A 25,727-nucleotide genomic window follows, 5' to 3' on the forward strand; every position below is an offset into this window, starting at 1 on the left:
ATTTTCAGCTGCAAAGTTGTTGATTGTCCACAACTGTGAGTCCTCCATCGGACGACAGAGTCAGTTTTTTTAGTTTTGACCCTTGACACTTCTAAGGTCCTAAGGACATAACAGCCGAACTTACTAGAATTTTGATGCTGAAGCAGGTCTATCTGTCAAATCTGGAGAAGATGATTTGTTCGAGCCACACAAGCATTCTCACCACAAGTGATTGCAGCATCTGCAACTAGCTCCCAATAGCAACTCAGCTGCATGCACCTTCGAGGAAGCAAGGCTCCTACAACTGGCTTTATGAAGAAAATAAAACTGTTAAACATTTACGATAACTTGGAGCGGGTGTGACTGCTAGATACCTATTTCACAACAGCAAGGTTGCTCAGGCTGGAAAACTGAGCTGTTTCATGAAGAACATCCAAGAGTGTTTGATTATATCATGAGAGGATGGCTTCTTGGACGAAGCATTTCATGTTTTATTACGCACTATCATATTTATGGTGCAGATGACGCAAGTACCTCCTAAGCAGGGGTGTCGATATGTCTAGACAAGAAAATTGAATAGCAATTCAAGTGAGGCCGTCTTCGGGGACTGAGCCTCCATGTGTGAAGGCAATGATGCACCTCATGCCAGTGGTGTAACAGCCATGACCACACTGTCAAGAAAAGCAGACCTTTGATGCAGTTCCACACATCAGATGTCAAGAATGCCAAATAGCAAAGTGGATGTACTTAGGAGGTACTTGATGAACTGAATTGCTCAAAGGAACAGCAATGCAATGTCTCACCATCACGAACATACTATGACTTGCACTACATTAGCGATTATCTCGTGAAGCTCATCAGCAAGTATGGGTGTGTTGCCTGGCTGCTTTCAACTACCATAAAAAAAAACGTTTTGTTTGAATTTGTGAAATACTAAGACAAGAGTGGCCTTCAGTACCTGAACCCTAGCATTCTGGCTTTGTGCACTCCTAAAAAATGCAAGTTTTTCACGTCAGAGTGTTGAGATGCACGTGATGCAGAAAATGCGATGTCGGTGTCAGCAGTGCTGTCCATTAGCGAAAAAATCTCAATGGATGCAAAGAATAAACATGAGGGGTTGAACAGCTATCGAACCCAAGCGTTCTGTGTGGCAGTAAAGTATTTCACAACAGAGCCACGCCAATGCTTGAAACTGCTTTGGAAAAAGAGCCAACAAAATTGTCATCTTGGGTGAGGAGTCAGAATGACAGATGTAATAATGCGTGGTAGAAGCATAGAACTGTTGCAGGCATCACACTATGTCAGCTGTGTAACCAGTGGCTAGCTTAGATGTGCCAGACCATTACAAAGCGCACAGCTATAATTTATCATCAACAGCCACAGCATCAAAAAAAATGCAGCTATGTAGGAGTGCATTTTGCTTTACAGACGTGTAGTAAGTACTCCACAGCTGTAATTGCAGTTGGCACCCTAGGAGAGTTAAACGGCTTATATTCCACAATGTGCGCAGACGTTTTATCCTTCACAGCATGGTTCAGGTGTCCACTGAAAAATGAAGCGTGGCTAGCCAATGAGAAGGCAATGTTAATGGGGCCTGCTCATGCTATCGTACTGCACACTAAAAGTTGAAGTCTAAGCATTCTCCAAGTGTTTTGCAGCAAGGCTGTATATAAGGTCAGCCACCTGCAACTTTACGAACACTTGCATACTGAACAGAAAATTATCATCAACTGGCCTTACATTCAAATTTTAAATAAAGGGCTGTGGCTTCCCAGACTGAGTGCAAACGGCAGCTGACGCACCAGGCAAATTGGTTGACATGACTGCAACTCTGAGAGTAATAAGAAATATCAACTATTGTAACTCGCGAACAGTTACCTAGTCAACAGAAAGCCCCTAGCAGGTATGTGCCACAGAAATCGTGCAAACCGCACTACTCACTACTGGTCCACTAAACATACTAAAATAAACAGAAAAAAGCAAATAAATACACTAGCAACAAATAACCGCGTACATAAATGCACATACATAAATAACCCTGCACACTGCACTTCTTGCTGACACGAATTGAGGTGGAATTGCTTTAAAGGAGCATATGCTGAATTTAAAAGAATTAATAAATGTATAAATGAACAAATGTAATAAATCAATCAGTACGCTACACAGCTTCGCTGGTCTCCATTTTCACAGAGTGGAATAGCTCAGGATATTTTTTAGAAAGCTGTGCAACATCTCTTCAGGCAAACATGCCACATCGTGCTGGATTTAATCGTTATGCCTACTTGGGAAGGTTCTCCTATTCTCATTTGCTCAGAAACCTCAACAACTGCCAAGGGCAGGTGATCGGCACACAGGATTGTTGACAAGTTCCTTCGGCTACCTTTGGTCAACCACACAACATCTACACTGACAAGAGCGACGAATCGTCGTATTCATCCAATTCGATGGGAAAGTATTTTAGCCTATTGCGACACGCTGTCCTCCTTTGGAAAAGAGGCTTACTTTTTCAATCGCTGCGCACTACGGCAAGGAAGAGCCTACGAACACTGACGCTAATGGTAAATTAAGCATTCTTCTTGTCTACGTCTGCTTAGAACATTTTGCTACACGCACTAGCTTTGGTGAAGGCAGTGACGTGTTTAACTAGATGGTGGTGGGACATTCCAGCAGGACTTTCAAAATCTGTTTTTTTTAATCTTTATTGAATGTAACTTGAGTGGTCATTGGACTCGGTCTACGAAGATATATAGCATGACCAATTGTGCAGTAATGATATAATTATTTCTGTTGCAATAACAACTGCTCTCAAGTACATCATAATTTATTGTAACACTTCCACTTGCTTTAATTTGGTCTACGGAACCTTGGCATCGAATTATGTAAATTTCACGGATTTATGGAACGTCGATCATAATGCTCGTCTCAATGGGTTAGACTACAAGCACGATAATGGCTTGTATGCAACCTCCACTTCAGGGCACATGCACGCAACCACACAAATCGAAAACTTAGCACCGCGCTCCTAAATATTTCACGGTTTCCATTTCTTGAGCACACTTCACAGCACTGGACAGAATTGCTCAGATGTGACACGGTACGCAGAAGTTTCACCACAGCGCATACCATCGAGCACAACAACACTTGCACGACATTGCGCATTACGAATGACGACAATGACGGAGCAATAAAACTTGCCGATCCTGATCATATTATCGTTGCTGAAGCTTCGGCTCGACTACCATTTGCCGCGACGATCGGCACACACACAGCACACCCGACGCGAACACTTGTTCCCGGGATTGACCAGTTTTCACTTCGGCGCGCACTGAACGCATATCTTGCTTAGCACGGTGCATGATTGCGTGATGGAATCCTCTAAATTCTTGGCGATTACATTTGAAAGACGGACGGTACGAAGAAACACACGAAACGACGACACTCGCATCACCACAGCACACTTTCTACATTGCGGCCGTTCTTCGTTCCGTTGACGATCGCACGCACTGACGGGGCCAGGAAGTGCACTCGGGCTGGCTACCTTCGATGAACATCTCCGCGGGAGTTGTATAGCGCTTATGATGATCGCAACGATAAAATCAGCAGTTTTTTCCATCGCTGCAGCGATAGGCCTCGCGCCGCTTCGAGCAAGCGCCATGTTTGCTGTGAAGGCGGCCGCCGGGCCGCTTTCGAGCAGCCAATGAGAGGCGAGCCTGGCAAGCCGGCAGGGCGGCTGCAAAAAGTTGGAACCGCTCTTCGTGACGTCACAGGAGCCCTCCGTTGCGGGCGGCAAGTGTCCCGCCACGTGCGGAGCGGGTGTGCGGCTAGCGCGTGTATAGTCCCTTAACAGTATCACGGGAGCGCTCAGCGCGGGATATGGTAGCGCATAATATGCTCGAAAGGTAACGAGATCTGCCGACGATGCGCAAAAAAAAGCGACATCAGTGGGCGTATCTCGGCCTCCTCCTCGACGCCCACGCTTTCCAGGTGGATGTGTGGGACATTCATGAAAAAAGAAAACAAGGGAACTGATAACGCAGTAGAAAACACCGGTATCGAATGCACCTAGCAGGAGGGCACAGCCAAGAACGCTTGGCTGCGCATAGCGTGCATGCGCATACTCTTGACCATTTCTCCGATGTGCTCCGTTGCAGGGCACTGTTTACTTATAGATCACTTGAAAATATGTTCAAGTAAGCATACGGCGCTCGCAGTTCAGTGTGCTTTGTGCACTTGCGCATCGCCGGGAGGTCTCGTTACCTTTCGAGAATATTAGACGCTGCCATATCCCACGCTCAGCGCTACCGCGATATACTGTTAAAACGTTGCAAGCGTGAACACGGTTTCGGCGCCGTTCGGACTGCAGTCGCACTAAACTCCCGACATTCATTGAATCTCGCCGTGTCGTCTAAACTGCGAAACTCCTCGAACGACTGCACGCTCCTCTCTTCCGCGTGGTCGGCTCTCGGTTATATCTCCATTCATCCACCGTGCTTCTTTTTTGCCTTCGAGAACAGCGGGTCCCTTCCCGTCGCTCTCACTATCCGAACCCTGGCATTCCCGGAGAGGCAAGCTTTGTGTTTACTTTAACATGTTTACGGCATTCGCGATCTCTCTCCGGAGCGCTGCCGGCGTCGTACTGTGCAACGTTTTCCACCCACTGTGTGTTTGCCCCGGCGGTTTACAGGACTCGCGCCAGTGCGGTTTTTACTTTCTTCCGCGCAGGCGCCCAACCGCACATACGTGTGCGCGCTAACACACACGCACTGTTCGTTTCTATTTGCAGAACGCATCTCGGCCTCCCTTTTACCTTCCTTGTCCATGCTCCTCGTCTCATCCCAGGACAAACTCTGCTTTCCCAGCTCGCTTCTTTCTTTTCTACCCTATCTCCTCGGTGGTGTGCCTGCACCGCCTTCCCTTCGAGCGTTTCTTCCCTCTACGATTTCGTTGCTGTGTGCCTTTTTTCTCCTCTTTTTTGTTCTTCTTCCGGAGAAAGCGCTACTTCCTGCTTCTCTTGTGCTCTCTTTCAGTCCTTCGCGTCCCCTGTTTGCTTGGTGAGCAGCTGAGGTTTAGCGGAAACCCACGACCAAAGTGTTTCACACGCGAAAACTTTCTCGTCCTCTCTCTCCTCCCCCTTGTCCCCCCCTCCTCCCCAAGGAGTCTCTCTTCCTTCTCCTACGGATAGCCGCACCCCACACAGGCATACTCTTCTTTTTTTCTTTCTCTCTCTCTTTCCTCTATCTCGACACGGTTTTATCCATTCTTTTTCTTCCATGTCGCGTGTGTGTGGCTTGGAGGAGCCGGGTACGCCATCGCGTAAAACCGGTGCAAACAAGAATTCACGACTGTCGGCAAACAAATTTGCCAGAGCCACGCGCCACGTGGGCGTCCGCGGAGCCGTTTGTGAGAATTATCTCATGCACTTCTCAGCGCGTTCCATCACCTTTCTCTCTCTTTTTTTTTCCGCTTTGTCCGTCAAACAAGATCCTTCCCAATTTTTCTTTCTTTTTCTTTTTTTACTGTCTTCTTGCTCCTATCGTCCAACCACAACGCTTGCTGTCTGTATTTGCCCGTGTCTTACATCAGCTTCTCCTGCAATTCGTTTCTTTTGCTTATTGCTACCCGCCCAAAATGCACCGCATATTTTTGTTAGGCCTAAATTCCTGAAGACGCCGTACTGAAGGGAAGTTTCTGCGTCATGCTACAATGTTTCCATAACATTTCCTCTTTTTTCCTTAATTCACTAATAACGCCAGTCGCTGCGTCTTACGAAACCGCATACTACGAGGTGAATCAGCAATATTATCCCGTCTCTCTTATTTTTCTGGACTTCTGGGTAAGCGCCAAGGAAATGCGTGAGCCTTCGATACAATATTAAAGTACAGGAGAGAACTAAAAAAGGAATAGCAGACATTAAATAGGTCCATGGTTAAAAGTACAAACTGAAAAAAAACGACATGCTCAGGCTCCTCGTGTCGATTCAGCCGCCACGCCGTATTGGTTAGAGTACACACAGTGTTCCTTCGCCTCCTACGCTCGCATTTCTTTCTTTTTTATCCTCTCCTTATTTCCCCGAAGCGGCGTCTGTAGCGCAAATGACGCGTCTAGCGGGCTCGTTCGACAAAGCACGCCAGAGTGCTTGCGTACAAACAGCGAAATGCGGCAGTGCCTCGCTGCGCCAGCGTCCACCCCTTCTGATTCCCAGAGACCTACGCCCTCTCCATCACGGCCGCCTCCGGATGGCTCCCCGCCTGATCCTTTCGCATGGCAACCGCTGCTCGTTTCTATTCGCTCTCGCTGTTTTTCGAGTTAAGGCATCTGCGGGCCTCTATGAGGCTCCGACGAGGAAGGGAAAATCTTGAAAAAAAGAATACCGTGCAACACTGTAGAAGCTGATGCGAATGAGTGGAAGGCTAGACTGAGCAAATCATGGTGTACGAGTGCGGAATGTACTTGTGAACAAGTACTCAAGGTACACAAACGCAAGAAACTAGATCAATCCTTTTTCCTGTCTTCCTGTCCTGTCTTCTCTTATGTGTTCGTCTTTATTAGCGCAAAAATCAAGATTTTATGTACCCACCAACTCGCCCAGCAACAAGCTCTTATTAAATCAACCCATTTTGCACGTTTTCTAACGAACACACGAATTCTACGGCTCCGTGCAACCGTAATGACGTATAATATAATTGTTGGGTTTTAACATCCCAGAAGCACAGCATGATCGTGAGGGACGCCGTAGTGGAGGGCTCCGGAAATTTTGACCATCTTGTGTTCTTTAACGTGCAGCTAAATCTAAGTACACGGGCTTCTAGCACTTCGCCTACATCGAAATGCGGCCGCCGCGGCCGGGATTCGATCCCGCGACCTTCGGGTCAGCAGTCGAGCACCACCACGGCGGTTCACTGCAATACCGTATTGGCGTTATTTAGCAAAGTTCAATAAGGTTGAGAGCTGGCCTAGTTGGTGACTGATCATTATGCCTATATGGTTTGGTAGCGCACTTTCGACGGGGAGTGTCGTGTCATTTCCGTTTCTTTTGTCCCCGTCGAAAGTGCGCTACCTAACCATATAGGCATAATGGTTTAGCAAAGTCTCTACTTCGGCACCGCGGACAGCGAAAAAGAAATGAGGGTGAAATTTCGAGCCTCCATCAAGTTATCATTCTTATGGTGGCAAATAAACACCTGGAATGGTTTTCATCGGCTTGTTTTAGAGAACAAAGACAGAAGGAGTACAAGCGCAATTAATTCTGTTAGTGTACTTGCCTTACTCTAAACCCTGATCACAGCTGGGCTTCGCTGCTAGTCAACAGACACGCACAAATAACAATCAGATGACAGTACCGAACTGGTGGAAACAAAATTAGAGGATTACTGTTCATATGGGTTCACATATTAGTCCACCTACCGGGCTCAGACCTGGTTAGCTTCCCTGCCTTTCTTTTATCTTTCTCCGCCTCCTCCTCCTTCTACTCGAACACATTTTTGGTCTCATGTCTTTTCGGTTAAAAGAATAAATAGCTGATTCTCATGGCACCCATTAAGACAATATTTTCTTCTCTTTTGGACCGGTTGCATTGAGGGCTGGTATTTGTAGCAATTAGCGCCTTTCTACGCCTTTAGATATAGTAAGTACAGCGTGAAAATAACTGGGAAGAAAAAGAGAGGCAAGAAATAGCGATGCAACTATTTGCGATAAAGATGAAGTCATCACGTGCTGATTCATCGAGCTGTTGCCTGGCTGATATGCGAAAATGCTTCTAAAGTTTTACAGTATTTAGGAGATGCACCGGTGAGGACGATCGCCGGCAGTTGAGGCGCGCATCCGCTCGTGAGGGTAGTGTTCACTGTTTATTTTCCTTCTATCACTCCGTATTCTTAATCCCATTTATCCTAGGAAATCTCGATGCTAGCCACACGACCAATTACGGCTCAGTTTCGGAGGCACCGTTGAGTTCGCCTTTCACAAGACGTGAAACAGACAAAGTAGCTGACTGGGCTAGTTGCTTGTGCATACTTGAAATAGCGCAAAAAACGGACGACCAGGACTTGTATCGTGAAGAGACGAGCAAGACAATGTGGTGTCAAACACAGAACACAGTTCGTCGACTGTGTGCAAGGAGTGGTGTACCGGATACCCTTGTCTTGCGGGGCGTGCTACGTGGACCAGACTGGCAGACGCCTGAACGAGCGCTTACGTGAGCACGCCAATAACGTACGCAACGACAAGGATGGCTTCTTGGCACTGCACGTCAGCACGTGTCGGTGCACGCCGAAAGTTCAAGGGACCACTGTTGTGGATGGGAACAAGGATGAGAAAGCACGAGTAATCAGTGAGGCTGCGCAGATGACGCGAGAAAAGAATGGTTGCGTTAGCAAGCCATCGGTTTTGCTATCTGACAGAGAGCTGGGTTTTTTACAATGCGGGGGGGGGGGGGGTGCGCAGCCGGCTGCGGTGACTGTTTCTTGCCTGGTTTCTATCATTGCATTTTTAAAGACGATAGTCTTTCTTGGGGAACTTAAACGCAGAAATTTTGGTCTGTCTTTCTGTCTGTCTTTCTGTCTGTCCTAGAGCACTGCACGGGCTCGGGCCTACCCGAAAATCCGAGCCCGGCCCGGCCCGTGGGCCGGGCCGGGCCGGGTAAAGTAGTTCTCACGGCGGGCCCGGGCCGGGCTCGGGCCTGAAGCTCCGGGCTTAGGGCCGGGCCCGGGTTTGAGGTGGCGGGCTCGGGTCGGGCCGGGCTTGGACTTTCCTTGGTTCATAAATGGACGCTATAGTGAAGTACTGAATCGGTTTAGACTGATAAAGTGAACTCTAAGAACTCGAATGTCATTCATTTCACCATCATAAGTTTATTATCAGACAAGAAAATCAAGGTCAAAATTCCATTTTTTAAATTTCGCGTCGAAATCTCCGAGCCTGACGTCACGGATTTCAAACTGTATTTGTCGTATTTGGGGACATTGGCTCAATAAAATTTCCTTAAACTTGGTATGTTAAGTCTATGGCCCCCTCAAAGGTCAGTGTACTTCATTTCTGTGATTAGGAACTACGTAGGCCCCATTAGACGCCGTCAGATCTAAGGTGTCACGGTGTCTGCTGCGCGAATTTAAAGGGACCATCGCCACCCGCATTTACCTTTTTGCACGTTTTCTCACTTACCAAGAGTCTTGTCCCGGCGAGCGTGGTGTTTTAGGAATCGCAAAAGAGTAATTTACTGATAACAGAGAAATTGTTTTTCTTTCTAGTGTCTCGTCAAGTTTGTTCCACATACGTTGCGCATACATACAGATGTTTCACATTTTGTCCCGAAAAAAACGCTTTTTTATGTGGGGCAAGCTTTATGGAGAAATTTTATTAGAGTCAGGGGCGTAGCCAGAAATTTTTTTCGGGGGGGGGGGGAGGGGGGGCGTGGTCCGACCATACTTTATGTGCGTTCGTGTGTGCGTTTGTATGTGTGCGTGTATTATACACATGCAAAATTGAAAAAATCTCGGGGGGCGTTTGAACCCCCCCATCCTCCCCCCACCTACTGGCTACGCCCCTGTTTAGAGACAAGTACTGAACTTCTTTCGCTCCTTGCATATGGGGCTACTTGATTTATCTTACATGGCAGAGCTAAAGGTAGATATACCAGGCGCTTATATAGTTAACATGTCGTTATTCTGTGCTTTATTTATATTCATTACCATCTTATATCCCAAATGTTATCCTGTAATGGCAGTAATAAATGTATTATAAAAAATATATACCTGTAACTTATCGCAAGAGCGATCACAGAGCTCCAAGCGGGGAAGCGTTTTTTTGAAATTTCCAGGCTTCCACTAAAACGAAAGGAGTGCACGGAGTCTCGTTACATAAAATTCCTATACAGACACATTCTTTTTCCGTGGCTTCGTAACGGCCCCCAGTGGTCATGTGGCGCGAGATGGACGCGCGCAGCCAGCTTGGTGTGCCCAATTTTTTAACATTTTAACTTTCGCCTTTTTTCCGTTATATCAGGGGTCGAAACCCACCTCCACTAGCAGGCCGCATTCACAAAAATTTACTCCCGCAAGAGCCAGCACAGTAACGCAGCTAAAAGCGCGCGTGGAGGGAGGGGGGGGGGAGGGGGGATAGGTCATACCAAATGTCAGCTAACGTTGCCATTTAAAAGAACAGCTTTCCCATATATCACATGTGTGTTGTTTCTGAAGGGTATTTCGCGGCAGGATTCCAACAACCTATCGATACCTATCTTCAACATGACTGATATCTGGACGCCGATTTTGAAATATAGAGTTTTGTTTCACGGTTAGGTATCAACACATGGTGGCCGCAGGGGATGCCTCACGACAAAAAAGCTTTAGACCTGTCATCAGGGTTGCCAATGGTGGCTACTTTTCGCCAAGTTGGCGAATTTGAGAGGCCCGTGGCGACCTAAAATTAGGAATGGCGACATGGCGAATTTTTGGCGATTTTCGGCTTAGGTCTCCACTGAGTTATGCATCCTAAGCTCAGAGTCTTCCCAACGAATGAGCGGCAGCATTCTCTGTATTGCTCTTGGTTTTAGACCCACGAGTAGAATGTCCTCATTACGCGTCATTCGTTATGTCCGTCCTGTAACTCGTGTATATCTTCTCAATTCATCTAGATGCAGGAGGTACTGGAACGTCCCCCAGCGACATTTTAGCAAAATGTAAGTTAGCGGACTGCCTTGCAAACCTTGAGGGGGCAGTGTTTGACCATAAGTTTATGGCTTTAGGTGCTTTAAGCTTCTCTAAAGTTTCGCTTCTGAAGGGGCTATACGACGGGTTCACCGCGTGCTCCGACCATCTGTTCCGCCAAAGCTCGAACTGTTCTGAATAGCTTGGCGAATTATTCACTGTTGCAGTACCCCCAATTCAGCTCATAAAGGCTGTTTTGGAATAGCGAAGAGAGGCGGATACGCGGCTGTTTATGCAATAAAAAATATTTATTGAGGCATTTTCGACTGTTCTTGGTGAGCGTGTGCAATGAAAACAATTGCTATATAACATTTTACATTGTCTACCTGTTCGATAATAACGCATCGGATTGACGCATGTAGATATAAGTGACTATAACAAAAGGTCGGTGGCGTCCGGCATCATATTAGTTCACACTGAAAATGTGTAAGACTCACTAATGATCGGTTCCTGTAAGAATTATGTCGTGTTACCTTCAATAAACCTTTTAATCCTTTGAATTCATGTAAGGGTACGTAAGGCTGTCTACAAACAACACTTTCACGTTTTTCGCCGAAGGTTTACCACACCTTTACCTTTGAAACGAGCGGACAGAGATGGAACGATGTCATGAGCGTTTCATTCATCCACCCTTGCGCCACCACGCACATCTTGCGGCTAGTCGGAGAAGCAGCACCATGCACCCCCATGGTGAAGTGGGCGATATGACTGGCGTTGAGAAACGTCAATATAATTTAAGGGTCTTTGATGGTACTGTATTCGACGAGGCTATACGTGAGTGGAAATATTTGCTATTACTAGATATGCCGCACATATCTAGAATGGCGACTTTTTTGGCGAAATTTGTAAAAAAATGGCGAATTTTGGCGACTTTTCGCTCGTCGTTTGGCGACATTTACTCTAAAGCCAGTGGCAACCCTGCCTGTCATGCCTGTGTAGCTTAAGAACATAGTTATAAAGAAAATGAAAATGAAAAAAATGGGACGAAGATAGTCCTGTGCGGCCCGCGGGCCTTTAGGGAGAGGCGTACAGGCCGCGCGTTTGGGTCCCCTGCGCTATACAGGTATAGTGTGAGAGCTACATGACACTGCCGCAACACCGTTGGAATGTGCAGGAATAGCATAGGTTCAAACAGCATAAGGCGTCAGGCAAAATATATTCACTTGACGAAATATTAGGCTTGAAAAAAGGCAATTACGAATTCCATGCCGGGTGATGTCCCTTTACCTCGAACCATAGGCATCCAATGAGTAAGCGCCGGGAAGCTTATTCGCGCCTTTATTACCAAACTGTAACGAACACCAAAAGCAGATCGAAATCGCTTCGTCCACCTCCTGTCAGTCCTACCCACGTAGTGCAGTGGTCACCTTCTACCAGTACAACATCGTTAGGAAGGCATAGAGCATTATAATACGAAAAAAAAAAGAGCGTGGTGCAAGCCGTGCATAACATACACTGCTGAAAACTGCAAGCAGAAACCCTCAAAGAGGAGTTTTATAGGCGATACTGAAATAGTGCCACGACGTTCGGGAACAATAGAAATGAAGGGATAAGCTGCACAGCTACGTTCATTCTGTAGAGGTCCACAAAGACATCCTAAATTTGCTCCAGTGGTGGATGTTAAGAACAACGACTGCCGGCACGTTCACAATTCGTAAGGCAGATGTGCACCCCTGCGGCTAGCGTATGCAGTCCGAGAAACTTTAGTGCGGCAGGATATGTGATGCAACGGTGGATGGCGTGCTTAAAGCCGGAATCTCTAGATACTTGAAAAGAATGCTACAACAAATACTTTTTTCGTCCTTTCGGCTGCCTATACGTATTTCTAAAAGTACACGTGGTGCGCACGGTTCGTTATAATTTTTATCTAGGTTAGTGTATTTGCAACAAGGTAATAAACTTGGCTTTCTTCCTCTATCTTGCTGCGGCAAGGTGTTAAAATGTTGAAGACACGTGTTACATATCCAGAAGCCGGGTGCACGATTGCCTTTGTCGTTAGAGCACGTTTTAAGTTTCAGTAAAGAGCGCAATAAAAACAAATTGAAGAGAACATTTTGTTCTCTGTCTCCTCTGTTTTTATTGTACTTCCTATCGAAACTGAACCCATGCTGCAAATCACTTTGCTGCAATATCTGCTACAAAACGCTCTTGATGATCCCCATTGCATTAGCAAAAAAAAAAGTTATAGTATACCATAACTATAGTACTAGACCAGTGATAGTAGACCAAACGTTCATTGTAACCAGTATGTCCACTCAACTGTTTCCACCGTGAACCCCTTTTTACACGAAATTACCGTTGGTTAAAGTAGAATTGTGAGCGAAATATTCGCCAACAAAGCGTAGATATTTGCTACTTAAAACAGTTTGCTGTAGATTCTGTGTTCTGGACCTATATTATTGGCTCGGGCCTCTGTCGGGCCTGATATGCCGTCGGGCCGGGCCGGGCCGGGTAGGCGAAACTTTTTGTCGGGTTCGGGCCGGGCCCGGGTCGTGTATTGAATCACCGGGCCGGGCTCGGGCGGGTAAACTCGAACGAGTTCCGGGCCCGGGCCGGGCCCGGGCCGAAAATCACGGCCCGTGCAGTGCTCTAGTCTGTCCTTCTGTCTGTCTTTCTGTTTGTCGGCACGTCCCTCGATTCAGCCACTCGGCCAAAGTTGAACCACTTGCCCAAGGGCCAGCCATCGTGAACGGCTGACGAGGTTCATACTTGTGTACATTGTTGATCAAAAAGAAAAACATTACGCATATCTGAGGCGCAACATCACTAGGTAAGTATTAGGCGGTGTGTTCCTTTAACAGAAAATACATAGATACGCAATTTTAAAGACCTTGATGGTATGCGTTTAACGTTGAGACAGTAACGCGTTTATTAAAAGATTGCCACAGCTGAAGCGATCAGCGGTCCAAGCCGAGCAAGCGCGAGCGCCAAGAACAACCGTCTTCGTCGTCTTCTTTCGCAGGCGTTCTTGTCTGCGCCCTACCATGTTACAAATGACTCCCCCGCGGAAAAGGAGCCATCCTGGCGACCTAAGGAACAGGTACAACTGGTGGGTCGTAATGCGGCTTCAGTCGATCGACGTGAACAGTCTCGCGGCCGCGACGACGGCGGTCTGTAGATGATTGAACAGGCTCAATCATATAGTTAACTGGGGATGCTTGACGTAGGACGCGGTAGGGGCCTTCGTACTTAGGCAGTAGCTTTGTGGAAAGGCCAGGAGCGGAGGAGGGAACGCGAAGCCACACCAACGTTGCAGGCGAATACGACTGAGGAGGCAGGTTTTCGTCGTGACGGTCCTTCTGGCCCTACTCGCCCTACAATGTTACAACCCTAGTTTCTTAAGGTGCGCTGAAAATGCGACTGCGCTGAAACTTGTCTTCCTCCGTGCCCTCTGCACAAGCTCATGTTGTGTTTCGGTTTCGGTTCAGTATTGCGTTGTACGAATGACAGGGGGCGCCGCTCTGGCATTCCTGTTTTACCCAGGCGACGTGTAAGTAAGGGAGTTTGTGGAGAGTACTCGTTGAGTGCGGACGTTTCTTCTCCTTCGGCGCATCGCGCCAAACAGCGTGTTCAGGCTGGCCGGCGTCCCCACCGGTCGCGTTGGTCACCGCCGGTCTTCGCCTGCCGCTGCGCCGGGACTACCAGCCCGCAACACAGCACTCGTGTTTCCCGACGTATTGCCAGATGGCGTCCATATCTCACGCAGCGCCTCTTCTATCGTCTTTAGACGACATTTGCAGCGAAGCACGCAGATACGCGGCCAATTTTTTTGTTCTGTTCTTTTTTCTGGTTTTAACTTTCCCGCAAGCACTTATAAGATGCTTTCTTGTCAATAAACATTCAGTTGGAAGTCAGCGCTTGTCCTGTGTGTTTCCTTTTCCGTGGTCGTCCGTTTCTTGCGCTGTTTATTTCAAGTGAAACAGACAATCCACAGGATATTTATAGCTGCTCACTTTTTTTCAAACCTGCTGCATCAGTCAGCGCTCACGTGTACATAGGAAGGAAGAAAATTGCACATAATAATGATATTGGCTATAAAATTAGTTAAAATAAAGGACAGAAACGATGAAACGAAGAGCAGAAAAGTTCACACTAGGTGCATGCACAAATATACAATAGCGACGCGACGTCTCTTGATATCAGCCACACAGTATTACCGCTTGTAACTAATGGAATGAGTTTCAGGCGGTAATACTGTGTACCAACCAACAGCATCCAAAGGCACAATCGGTCCTACTGAGAGCCACATTTCGTAATGTGTTTACTGCACAGTACTACTACAAGAGCACTGTAGCGTGACGGCTTCTCTCGCCCTCACTTGCTCTTCGCTGTTCTTTTTCTAGCACGTTGTTCCCTGTATTCCCAAATGATGCGGAAAGCATATAAAGTAATGCACGTCCATAGAAAGCAGCGGAGAATGATAGACTTAAAAAAATAAAGAGGGAACTGACAACAACAACAGTGAAGCAGCAACCTCTTTAGAGGAACCGGTCGCTAGCTTTTCAGGCAAGGAAGAAATATAGAAGAAAGAAATCTGGGCGTTGTGGGAGAAAGAAAAATTCGGGCGGTCGGTAGTGGAGTGCGAGGGAACGGCGCCTGGGGGCATAACAGTACGGGGATAGGCTGTGTAAAGACCTGGGTTAGAGTGAGTGCGTACCATAGAATAGATCCGCCCCATAAGACAACACAATGAATAAAACAGGTCTGGTACTAGGGTGAAAAGATGGCCTGTTTATGACGGTGGCCCTCATGTAGAGAACAGCGATCTGTCTGAAAACGAACGAGAAAGGCGTAGTGAGAGAAAATACAGTGCATCATGACGTGACAATTACTGCGAACACTGGCATATTTCAGGCGAGACTCCGACAGTTCGAGACCTGGCTGCTTCGTCGGAGTCAAAAGGAGTATACTGCCTTGTTGGAACTCGTTGTGCCGTCATACGATTCGTACACGAAATAAATCGATGATAGCCAGAGGCGCTAGCCAGAAGACAGCTGTTGTCGGTCGTGGGTTCTGCTATGTTGTATTTAGTTGAGAGGTTACAGTATTTTCTACACGTAAGCATGCTAAACAACATTTACTGCTCGTGCCCCAGGTTGCCACTACAAGTATTTTCCGCGCCCATTCGTTAAGGCCGCGTGCCACAGCGCTGGTCTTAATGCTTAAAGAAAAGTTTTCATCGCATTTATCCGACCACGGTGTCGCGATGGTGGGTAAATGTGTCTGCACCCTCGTGTCGGTGTGTCGATACACCAATTGTATGCATCCATTGTGTACCGAGAACGGTTACACAAGGGCTATTCTCACAACAACCGTGCTTACGAACTTCTCCTATTCTACACCCACCTTCCTCTTCCAATTATTCCCATCACATCAAACAGCGTACCTGAGATGCCTGTGTCGATGTGTTGCAGTGTGCATATGTTTAAAGCTCTCTGAATCTTGGCGGGGATTGTAAGCGGTGCTGTGCATAAAAATAAACATTGCGTGACGTTATTCTTCTGATTTGTGTGGTTCATTTATACATAAACGTTGTTTAGGGTAGAAATTTTAAAAGAAGGCGGCACATCGCAATTAGTTTCGTCACATTTAATTATCCGCATAACAAAAGCTCTGCTTCGCAATATTTTTACAGGTGTACTGAATCTGTATATTTCTCTCTTTTCTGCCTCGGGCAATAGCAAGTGCACAGTTATATTCAAGTCCTTTAACTTGAGCGGTGACGTAATCAAGGTCGCCCTTCTATTGCGAAACGAGTTTAACTCGTCTTCTTCTCCAAGTCCACGCCTTACTCCTCCCATCTACGAAGTTACGCGTCTGTTGCAACAAGCAGCTCGCGTGTTAACGATTGCGGAAAACCGACTGAGCCTTAATCAAGGGTTCCGCTCACTTGTTCCACTCGTTCATAAAACAGCCCGACGACCACGCACCCTCCTCCTCTTGTCGCAATAATCACGGTTCTCTCCCCAATAAGTCATCGCAGCTGGTTGCGTTGCAAGGAGGATAGCACGAAGCCGAACAGAGGCTCTGGATGCGTGTCTTAGCGCTGAACGCGCGTGCCACTTTTTCCGCAAGGTGGCGGATTCCCGAGCGTCGCCTGAGCGTAAGCACGGTGCTTAGCAAGCACGGCAATCGATCTGCGAAACGTGAAGCTCACGGCGGGTATCTGCCAGCTGCGGCGCATTCTCCAGCAAACCAGTACCGACGCCAGATTTTTCGCCGACGCACCGAGCGAAAGAATGGTGGGTGGCGAGGGGGTTGGAGGACACCTTTACGGGTGTAAACGTACGAAAGCGCAGGGGTTGCATCCGGGCTCGCGTGTCCCTTCATGTTGCCGAGGAATTTCGCGACAATGAGCGGAATGCTGCCGACGGCGTGTGATGAGGTAGCTAAACAACCGGATCACGCCTCCTCTTCGTCCTCCCTTACTCTCTCTCTCTCTCTCTGTGAAGGCTCGGCCATCACCGGCGTGTGTGTGTCGGCATCTGTCTGCGCAAGCAGTTGTTCTTCAAGCAGGAAGCTGAATTCTGTTGCGTAAAGCTTTTTCTCAGATCGTTTTTACTTCGTATGGCCTGCGTTCCATGGCTTAGAATATCTTATTTTTTTTTATTTATTGCACCGGTATCTTAGTTTTGTTTCAAAGCGACTGATATTTTTCGCGTAACTTGCCGGCACAACTCTTTACTCGCGATTTACCTTGGCATAGGTGGGCGAAAGGTGAAAGGTTACTTGTTACCACGTGGCAGCGGCGGACGTAATGATTAGGAGGGTCTTCTCATGCACGTGAAGAACGTAACGAAACGTCACCTTACGAATAGAGTTTTTGAACGAAAATGATGTCGCAGATCATCGTAGTAAACTTCACTGTATGAGTAATTAGCCCATGCTCCTTGGAACGCTGATAGTTACGGCTCGTTGTGATGAGCCACGGTTGCAGACCCAACACCCATTGCTCGAATCTACATAGAGCGAGTCTTCTTTGCGCCTTTGTCTTTCACGCAGATCCACAGGAAACAGATTCGCACGCCACGACGTGTCTTCCTCGACCTCTCCCGATCACTTTCTGCAGCGGTATATAATACAAAACGGGTCTCGGAGGCCTTGCACACGCATTTACTTGCGTACCTCTGTATGTATAGTAGGACACAGCTTAAGAGGTCTGGAGACGCTCCGCCCAGATGACCCAAGTGCGGCAGCCGACTGCCTCCGCCACTAAAGAAATAGCCCCGCTCGTGCAATGGACAATGTTCTCCTAAGCCGGAGTTACCGGCCGTTCGGCCGGTAACTCATGGCGTCAGCCTGTAGTGCGCGCCCATCGGTGCAGGCTCGTGTGCCTCCGCCTGTAAGAAGGAAATGCCGCGGACTTCTAAAGTTGTATCCGACTATAGTTTCATTACCCACGAGGGCTATTCAAAAAGTAAGGGCCGTTTGCTAATATTTAAATATTTACACGTCAGAATAAAGATTTAAACGTGCAGCGCCATCTGTTAATTCTTCGCGAAGGTACTGAAGGTACTGAGTTCTGACACAGTAGCCGTCTGCTTGTCGGGCAACACAAACGACAATGTCTGCGAAAATCCTTGCTCGCGCCTATTGTGACGTGCGAGCTGTAATTCGACTTTTGCTTACAAAATTATCATCAGCTTCTCAGATTTATGCGGAGTTGTGCCTAGTTTATGGGCATGAAGTGATGAGTGAAGGAAAGGTCATAAAATGGTGTTGAGGCTTCACCAATGGCCGCACAAACGTGCACGACGAAGAGCGGAGTGGAAGGGCCAGAATCCAGACCAATGAAACTGTTCAACAAGTGGACCGGGAATTGCAATTAGCTCGACGACTGACAGTTAGTCGTCTTTCGGATAAATTTCCTTCTGTCAGCTGCACTACAATTTGCACGATTGTAAGTGAAAAGCTCAGATATCACAGAGTATGTGCATAGTTGGTACTAAAAATGCTTACCGACCAAATCAAACAGCAAAAAATTCCCAGGCGGCGAACTTCTACGCAGGGGGACTAAAGAAACTGGTGCAGCGGTACGCAAAGTGCTTAGAATTTAACGGTGATTATGTAGAAAAGTGAAGTATTTTCTTGCTAATCTAAACCAGCCAATAAAAACTTTTACTGACGATTATTATTTTGGGGGGACCAAACGGCCCTTACTTCTTGCGTAACCCTCGTTTATAAAGTTCTGCTTAGCCTTCACTGGCTCACGCATTAAATGTCGCTCTCAGATTTAAGGCAAAGATGTTATTTGGTATGGGAAACGTGCAGCACGTACAGGTGGCGCAAAAGTCCACTGCACCAATGCGCCGCCAGCGCCACGAGTGGCCACTTCATTTTGAATTGAATTGAATTGTGTTTATTCACAACAAGGTTGCGAGGATCACAACTGGCGTGCCACGAACCTTCGTCTCTCCGTCCGCTATCACCCGCGTTCCATGCAAGTGAGTTCCCGCGAAGGCAACAAATTTGACAAAATGGCCAAGCTTTCAGAAAGTTGGCAGTGCAGGATTCTTTTAGGGCCTCAGATGAAGGGAAAGGACAAATTATACGGAATCAATCATGTTTTCAATGTGACAGAAAGCACGGACGTGCGACCGAGTGTTTTGAAAGGGCGATTCGTGCGGCCGGCCAGCGTAAACCTCGCGATGTTTGTATGCATTCTCTCTTGTCATTTCGCCTGTTTATTGCTGAGTAAACGATGACATTTGTGTCTGACGTGTGTTAGACCATTCCTTGCGATGCGCGCAAGTAAAACGTACGGTCGCCGAACTGCACGTGTTGCATTTAGTAATGCGTGGCAGCTCCAAGAAGTTTTCCGTGCTGTAGTTCAGCTTCGTTCGTAGATGTTTCTCGGGCTGCATGAGTCATTGAGTAAATTTGTCACGTGCTAGCTTTGCACGTGATATCTTGCTGTCACGTAGAACAATATAACGGCGTGGCGCGGCTTTGCTTGCACGCACAGTCATGTTAAAAGCAACCGCAGTACAAGGGGAATCAATTTTGAAATTCTCGCAGCCCCCGACGCATTTTGCCAGGCATGAGGGGCTTCTTCTTCTTAACTATTCCTGCTTACGAATTGCGCAGTCTGCGAACTGCGCCGCTAGACGAACTGCGGTACGGTGGAAAAATAGCAGCAGCGTACGAAAGAAAATTGCTGGATCTGTCGATGGCTTTCCGCCAACGAAATGTAGACTGCAGGCTCGAGATCACATTGCCGGCTGCCGCTCGGTTCCGTCAGCAGTGAAAAAATATCAGTTAACTTGTGTGGAGCGTAAATTCACAGCGAACTATAGAGTCATGTACTTCATAAACGTGCCCGCAGGATCACTTCCTTTACGCGGCGTAGACTAATGCAGCGTTCCCGCCTGTTTCTGAAGCGTGGTCACGGCGGAAAACTGAAAAACTTTGTTCCAGGTGCGTAGTTTACGACACAGCAATTTACACGCGACATTGCGAAGCACCGCTAACGACCTGACAAGGCTGACAGGGCAATCTGACAACCTCATGGGCCGGCTGCTGCGCGGAGCACGCCAGTGGCTTTCGTTCACTCGCGCACCGCGGCGCCACCAGCTCAGTGCACGTTCCCTATATCCAAAACGTTAAAAAAAAAAGAAACTAACATAACAGGCATTACATCATTCTAAACGAAAGCGAGCTGTGCAAATGCGCATGTAGTATAAAAAAGTCACAGTTCGCCACAACGACGAAGCAATGAATGCGATAGCAACAAATTAGAATGTCACACGAAGAACGTCAAGCAGCTCGGTACTTGCAGCGCGCCCCGCAAACGAAAAGGACTCACGAAAGGAACACACGCAGAACGACCGCGAACTAACAAGGGTCACAGCTCGACATTTCCAGCTCGCTGCGGAGCGAGGGCACAGGTCCGAATCCTGGTGGTGCGCTTCGGAAGCTTTTTTTTCTGATTTATTTTTCTTTGGGCTCTTATTTATATATACATACATATACATATCCGGGACATAACGGCAACGCCGATGGCAAAAACCAGCTGAGAGTGCCCATATAATTGCTATCGCAATAAAAAATACTAGAACAACGCTTTGATGTCGGCACGTTTCGTCTGAGGCGGAAGGAAGATTAAAACAAGCATGTGCGCTTTTAGCAACCAACTCTGCTCGGCAATAAAAGAATCTATAGAACAAAAGCAATCCTCTCGCTCAGCGATTTAAATAAGCGTGAGACACATCCGGTTTGCGCCAATCTGTCCTCCGACATTTCGCAACGGAAGGAATCTTCCAGTGCTCTCTGTCAAGCGACAATCCACTTGCTTCAAGCGGATGAGACTTTAACGGGGTCGGCAGCCAAAGTGCTTCGTTTTTCTTCGTGTTTTTGGATCGCTTCACGTGCTTTCTCTTGCGCGTTCCGGAAGAGAAACGCCGTAGTAAAGAAAGACGAACGGTGACTTGCCAGGAAAAAAAAAAAGGAAGTCCCCGGCGAGCGCAAAATACTCTAGGCCACTTTGTAGCGGAAGCTTTGGCTAAGCAGCCGTAATCCTCTCAGAGGTAATCCCCTGATAGGATTAGGACGGACGCCCTCCTAATGACCTGATTAAGGTTAACCATACACTTTCCCGACTTAATACCGCGTCGAGTAAGATGTTATTTATATAATCTTCGGCAGGGAACGCATGCACGCCGGAGTTTTGTATTTCATAGCCTGGGTCTTTTCTTTTTGCTTTCAATGGCACTTCCGTACGAACGTTGCTTCCGCTAATTCGTTTCATTGCCTGTGTCGTCCTGAACTGCGTAAATACCGATACACAGGACGGAACGCAAGTTCCCACGTTTCATCGAAGGTGTGCTTACTTTGACGTCCATTAGAAAGAGAAATTTCGTCCGGCGAGAGCGATCTGCATCCACCTGTTTTCTCTTCGGGGCACTGACATAATACTGCGAGCGTAAAAGGTTTCTCAGTGGCATGAGTCCCGATTGAAGGAAAGGAGATGACTCTTAAGGGCTCGTTTTTTTTTCTTTGTTAGACACAATATTAATTAGAACTAACAGACAATAACGCCAAGGAAAGTATAGGGGGTGTTATCTGTAGTATTTAGAATATAAATGTTAGGAAAGTAAAGTGGACGAAAAGATAACTTGCCGCCGGCAGGGACCGAACCTGCGACCTTCGAATAACGCGTCCGATGCTCTACCACTGAGCTACGGCGGCGGTCATCCTCCCGTCTACTTTATGGGGTATATATGTGATTTAAACTTAGGAGTGTTAGTCAGCGCCAATCGCAGCCATGGCGGCGAGTGTGGAGTTATCTTTTCGTCCACTTTACTTTCTTAACATTTATATTCTAAATACTACAGATAACACCCCCTATACTTTCTTTGGCATTATTGTCTGTTAGTTCTAATTAATAATGTGTCTAACAAAGAAAAAAAACGAGCCCTTAAGAGTCATCTCCTTTCCTTCATTCATAGCGAGGGTCTCGTTCTGGCAGACTTGATGCCTACAGGTAGTATGCGAGGGATTATTGGTCAGCTTCCAGCTCGCAAAAAGATCACGTGCTACGTGACGCCAACAGGCACAAAAAAGAGTGTTCCACACTCGCCGCCATTGATGCGATTGGCGCTGACTAACACTCCTAAGTTTAAATCACATATATACCCCATAATGTGGACGGGAGGATGACCGCCGCCGTAGCTCAGTGGTAGAGCATCGGACGCGTTATTCGAAGGTTGCAGGTTCGGTCCCTGCCAGCGGCAAGTTATCTTTTCGTCCACTTTACTTTCTTAACATTTATATTCTAAATACCACAGATAACACCCCTATACTTTCCTTGGCGTTATTGTCTGTTAGTTCTAATTAATAATGAGTCCCGAGTGACACTCATGTTTATTTTCCAATCACTTCCGGTCGAGCACTTGCTTCTGGTTTTCCTGATATTCAGAAAGGTCTTGTGAACAATAAAAGTGGTATGAAATTGATGTTTCCGGTTCAAGTTATGAGTTATGTTGTATACATACGATATCAGAGCATAAGTTTACAGAATACTCAATAAACTGTCAGGATAATTAATGCAAATTGATTCATTTATATGATCTTATTGAAAGAGCAGACGGTTTTCTTGTGAGCAGCTTGTATCCTTGCGCCACCTGGCGAAATACATCTCAACGACGTGCGTCTTTCTACGTGGCCTCTGAGATCCGCTTCGGCAATGCGACTAAGCACAGGGTTAACCCAGGTAATACACGAGAGCGCACGAACGCCGACGTGAAAGTGCCACTGCCGGGCACCAAAGTGAAGGATTAGGGTCTCTTCCAATTTTTTTTAAGTGCATTTTTTTCACGCATGGAAATACAGGCAATAGACCGAGGTGCTGTAAGTGCCAATATGTCCAATTCAAGTTTCTTTAACAAACCTTTTTTTTAAACCATGCAGGAATAACTTAGTAAAAAAGTGGATTAGGGCTCTGGTAAATTATGTGCAGATGTGTAGAGCCGTGATCTCAACACCGATTTTCTTCTTCTCGGGAACGTTTTGTCGACGGAGTGGCGGGCTCTTATCAAAATAGCCTAGAGCAAACATTTAATTCAGTACTTGCAAACTCTCGGTAAAGACGTATATAAATAGAAATCAATAAATTAATTAATCAATAAATCAATCAGTCAATCACGCTCAGGCAAACTCTATTATTAGCGGATAACTCCACATAAGTACGGGTAAGTAAATGCGCCATTTTAACGATGACTTGCCGTTATTGTGAAAACTTGAAGTTTTCTGTGCTGAAATGAATGAAACACATAGTCATACAGCTGTCTTCATTTCCTTTTCAATATAATATTGCCGAATTGATGCTAATTTGAAAAAAATGCAAGCAGACTATGAACAAAAAATTAATCCAACCGTAAACTCTAGCGAACGCAAAGACAAACGACCAGTGACTGTAGCTGTAGACCTACCAAAAGTTCCACCGCGGAGAAATTCAGTTGCCGCATCGTGCGAGCTGCAAGAGCCGCAAACTCCTCTCACGCCTTGAAGGGCGTGGCATATAGGGGTGGCGGGCCTAACAGAACGCGGGCGGGGAGGGGTGGTAGTCGGTTGCAAGGGTGAGATTTCTCACGCACCAGCTGAGTGGCGTGGCCGGCGCTCGTGGCCATTACCGCGACTCGACGCCGTCTACTAGCACGCTCGACCAGATGCTGAACCGATCCGGCGCCGCTAACACGTCGCCAAGGAGAAACAACGCAGAAGCGGCCGCCGCGAGCACTCTCTCGTTGCTGCACCAGCAGTTCATCAGCGAAAACTTTCTCGCGCACGCGGCACGAGCGAGCTCCTACTGAATACTGTTCGGTGCGCGAGTAACACCCTCCGCAGGCAAGCTGCTGCAGCAACGCCGTGGTGCCGCAAACCATTTAGAGAGCTGGTTCCCCGCGCACACTCCAGAAAAACGCCTCGCGAGCGCGTTGCGGCATACTCTCATGTATGGGGACGCAAACCCAACAAGTTTGTGCAGGGTTCACGCTCAGTTTCTTTGTTCTTTTTTTCTCTTCCCTAACCCAGCACGCAGAAGGGTGGGCAAGGGCCACTGCGAGCACGGCACGCGGCAGGCGTCTCTGAGAAAATGTAGCCGGAGATACATGTTGCAAATTCTCGTCTGCGTTACATCTCCGAGGGTTTCGCTGAATCCGCTTGTCCGTCGTGCGCAGCATGAATGCAACGCTGTACCAACAATGCGGTTGGCTTCGTTTCTGCAACCACCCGTTTTCTCTCTTCCCAACGCTCACTGTGCTGGGAGCGCGCTCCACGCAGTTGCGACGGGGCGCACGTGTCACGGGTTAAGCGATGCTCGCGAGTAATGCCTGCCCAGTGCCTGCCTCGTTTAGTGACCGCTACGACTGGTCTTCATCATCCGGGATGCGTTGCGACTGAAGCGTGTAACATCACACGTCTAGCGTGAGAAAGAATTAGCGCAGTAAGCAGGACCCGCTTTGTTCGAGGGGCAGATTAATTTGGAGCGAAGTTTAGCGCGAGTTCCTTGTACGCGCTGTGAATGTTGCGGCAGCATCTCGGCGGCAAAGACGCGCTACGATTAATTTGCGTCCGGACACAAGAAGAATCATGAGAATTACGTGATGAGTGCGAGGAACGAAAAGAGTAATTAATAGAGTAATCACGCTAGAGAAAGTTTCCAAGTTCTTCATTATCCTACTATACGGGAAGCGAAGGAACTACCTTGAACAAAGTTGCACTTTCCTCACCTGTTACTGAGGTTCCTAGGAGTGGTATAGTACAACATGCTTCGCAAGCGACACATTTATCAAGTAAGAAAACGAGCTTGCGCGCCAGTTGTAGTTTTGTGTGGCACAGCATTTCAAGTATATTTCTAGCGGCAGCAGCATTTTCGATGGAGGCACAAACTGCTAGATGCCCGTGTGCTTAGATTTAGGTGCACGTTAAAGAACCCCAGGTGGTCGTAATTTCCGGAGCCCTCCACCATGGCGGCTATCATGATCATATGGTGGTTTGGGGCGTTAAACCCCAACCATTATTATTGCGATAGCAATTATATGGACAGTCTCGGCTGGAAAATGTCCGTCCCCGTCGCCGTCATTCACCGTATATGTATAAGTATGTATATATATAGAAAAGCCACAAAGAAAAATATTTCAGGAATTCTTTCCGACGCGCGGAATCGAACGGGCGACCTCTCGCTTTGCAGCCTGCCGCGTTAGACCAGCGCCTCCTGTATTTTTCAGTGCCTGGGCGAACGCTCTCCTCAGGCCGTCGAGCGCGTGCTCCGCCGCCGCTCGCCGCTGCCGCGTGGCGGCGCTGTGCAAGTAGACTACGGGAAGCTGGCGCTGAACGGCCGCGTGTATTACGAAGCTCCCGAATGCGTGTTTACATTCGAGTTTAATTGAATTAGCACGTCTCACAGGCTTTCCCAGGTACGTATGCCGCGTGCAGTCTGTGTGGCCGTGATGCCGGGCGAAAATTGTATTCGAATTTGATTGTATTTGTGTTTTATTTTATACTTCAGGATTTTGCAACCACGTGCTCCGCATGCCTCGGTATGTC

General features: G+C 47.4%; 2 protein-coding genes across 4 annotated transcripts in view; both read right to left on the reverse strand.

Annotated features, from left to right (window-relative positions):
- LOC119386257 (importin-11) overlaps window positions 1-4,799 on the reverse strand; it is a 37,513-nt gene extending 32,714 nt beyond the window's left edge. The window contains exon 1 of the mRNA XM_037653585.2: window positions 4,787-4,799. Coding sequence (XP_037509513.1) covers window positions 4,787-4,799 — 13 coding nt within the window. The remainder of the gene's footprint in view (window positions 1-4,786) is intronic.
- LOC119388124 (importin-11) overlaps window positions 1-25,727 on the reverse strand; it is a 137,394-nt gene that overhangs the window by 32,714 nt on the left and 78,953 nt on the right. The window lies entirely within an intron of this gene.

This window comes from Rhipicephalus sanguineus, chromosome 3, assembly GCF_013339695.2.
Source record: "Rhipicephalus sanguineus isolate Rsan-2018 chromosome 3, BIME_Rsan_1.4, whole genome shotgun sequence".
In the NCBI taxonomy this organism is placed as follows: domain Eukaryota; kingdom Metazoa; phylum Arthropoda; class Arachnida; order Ixodida; family Ixodidae; genus Rhipicephalus; species Rhipicephalus sanguineus.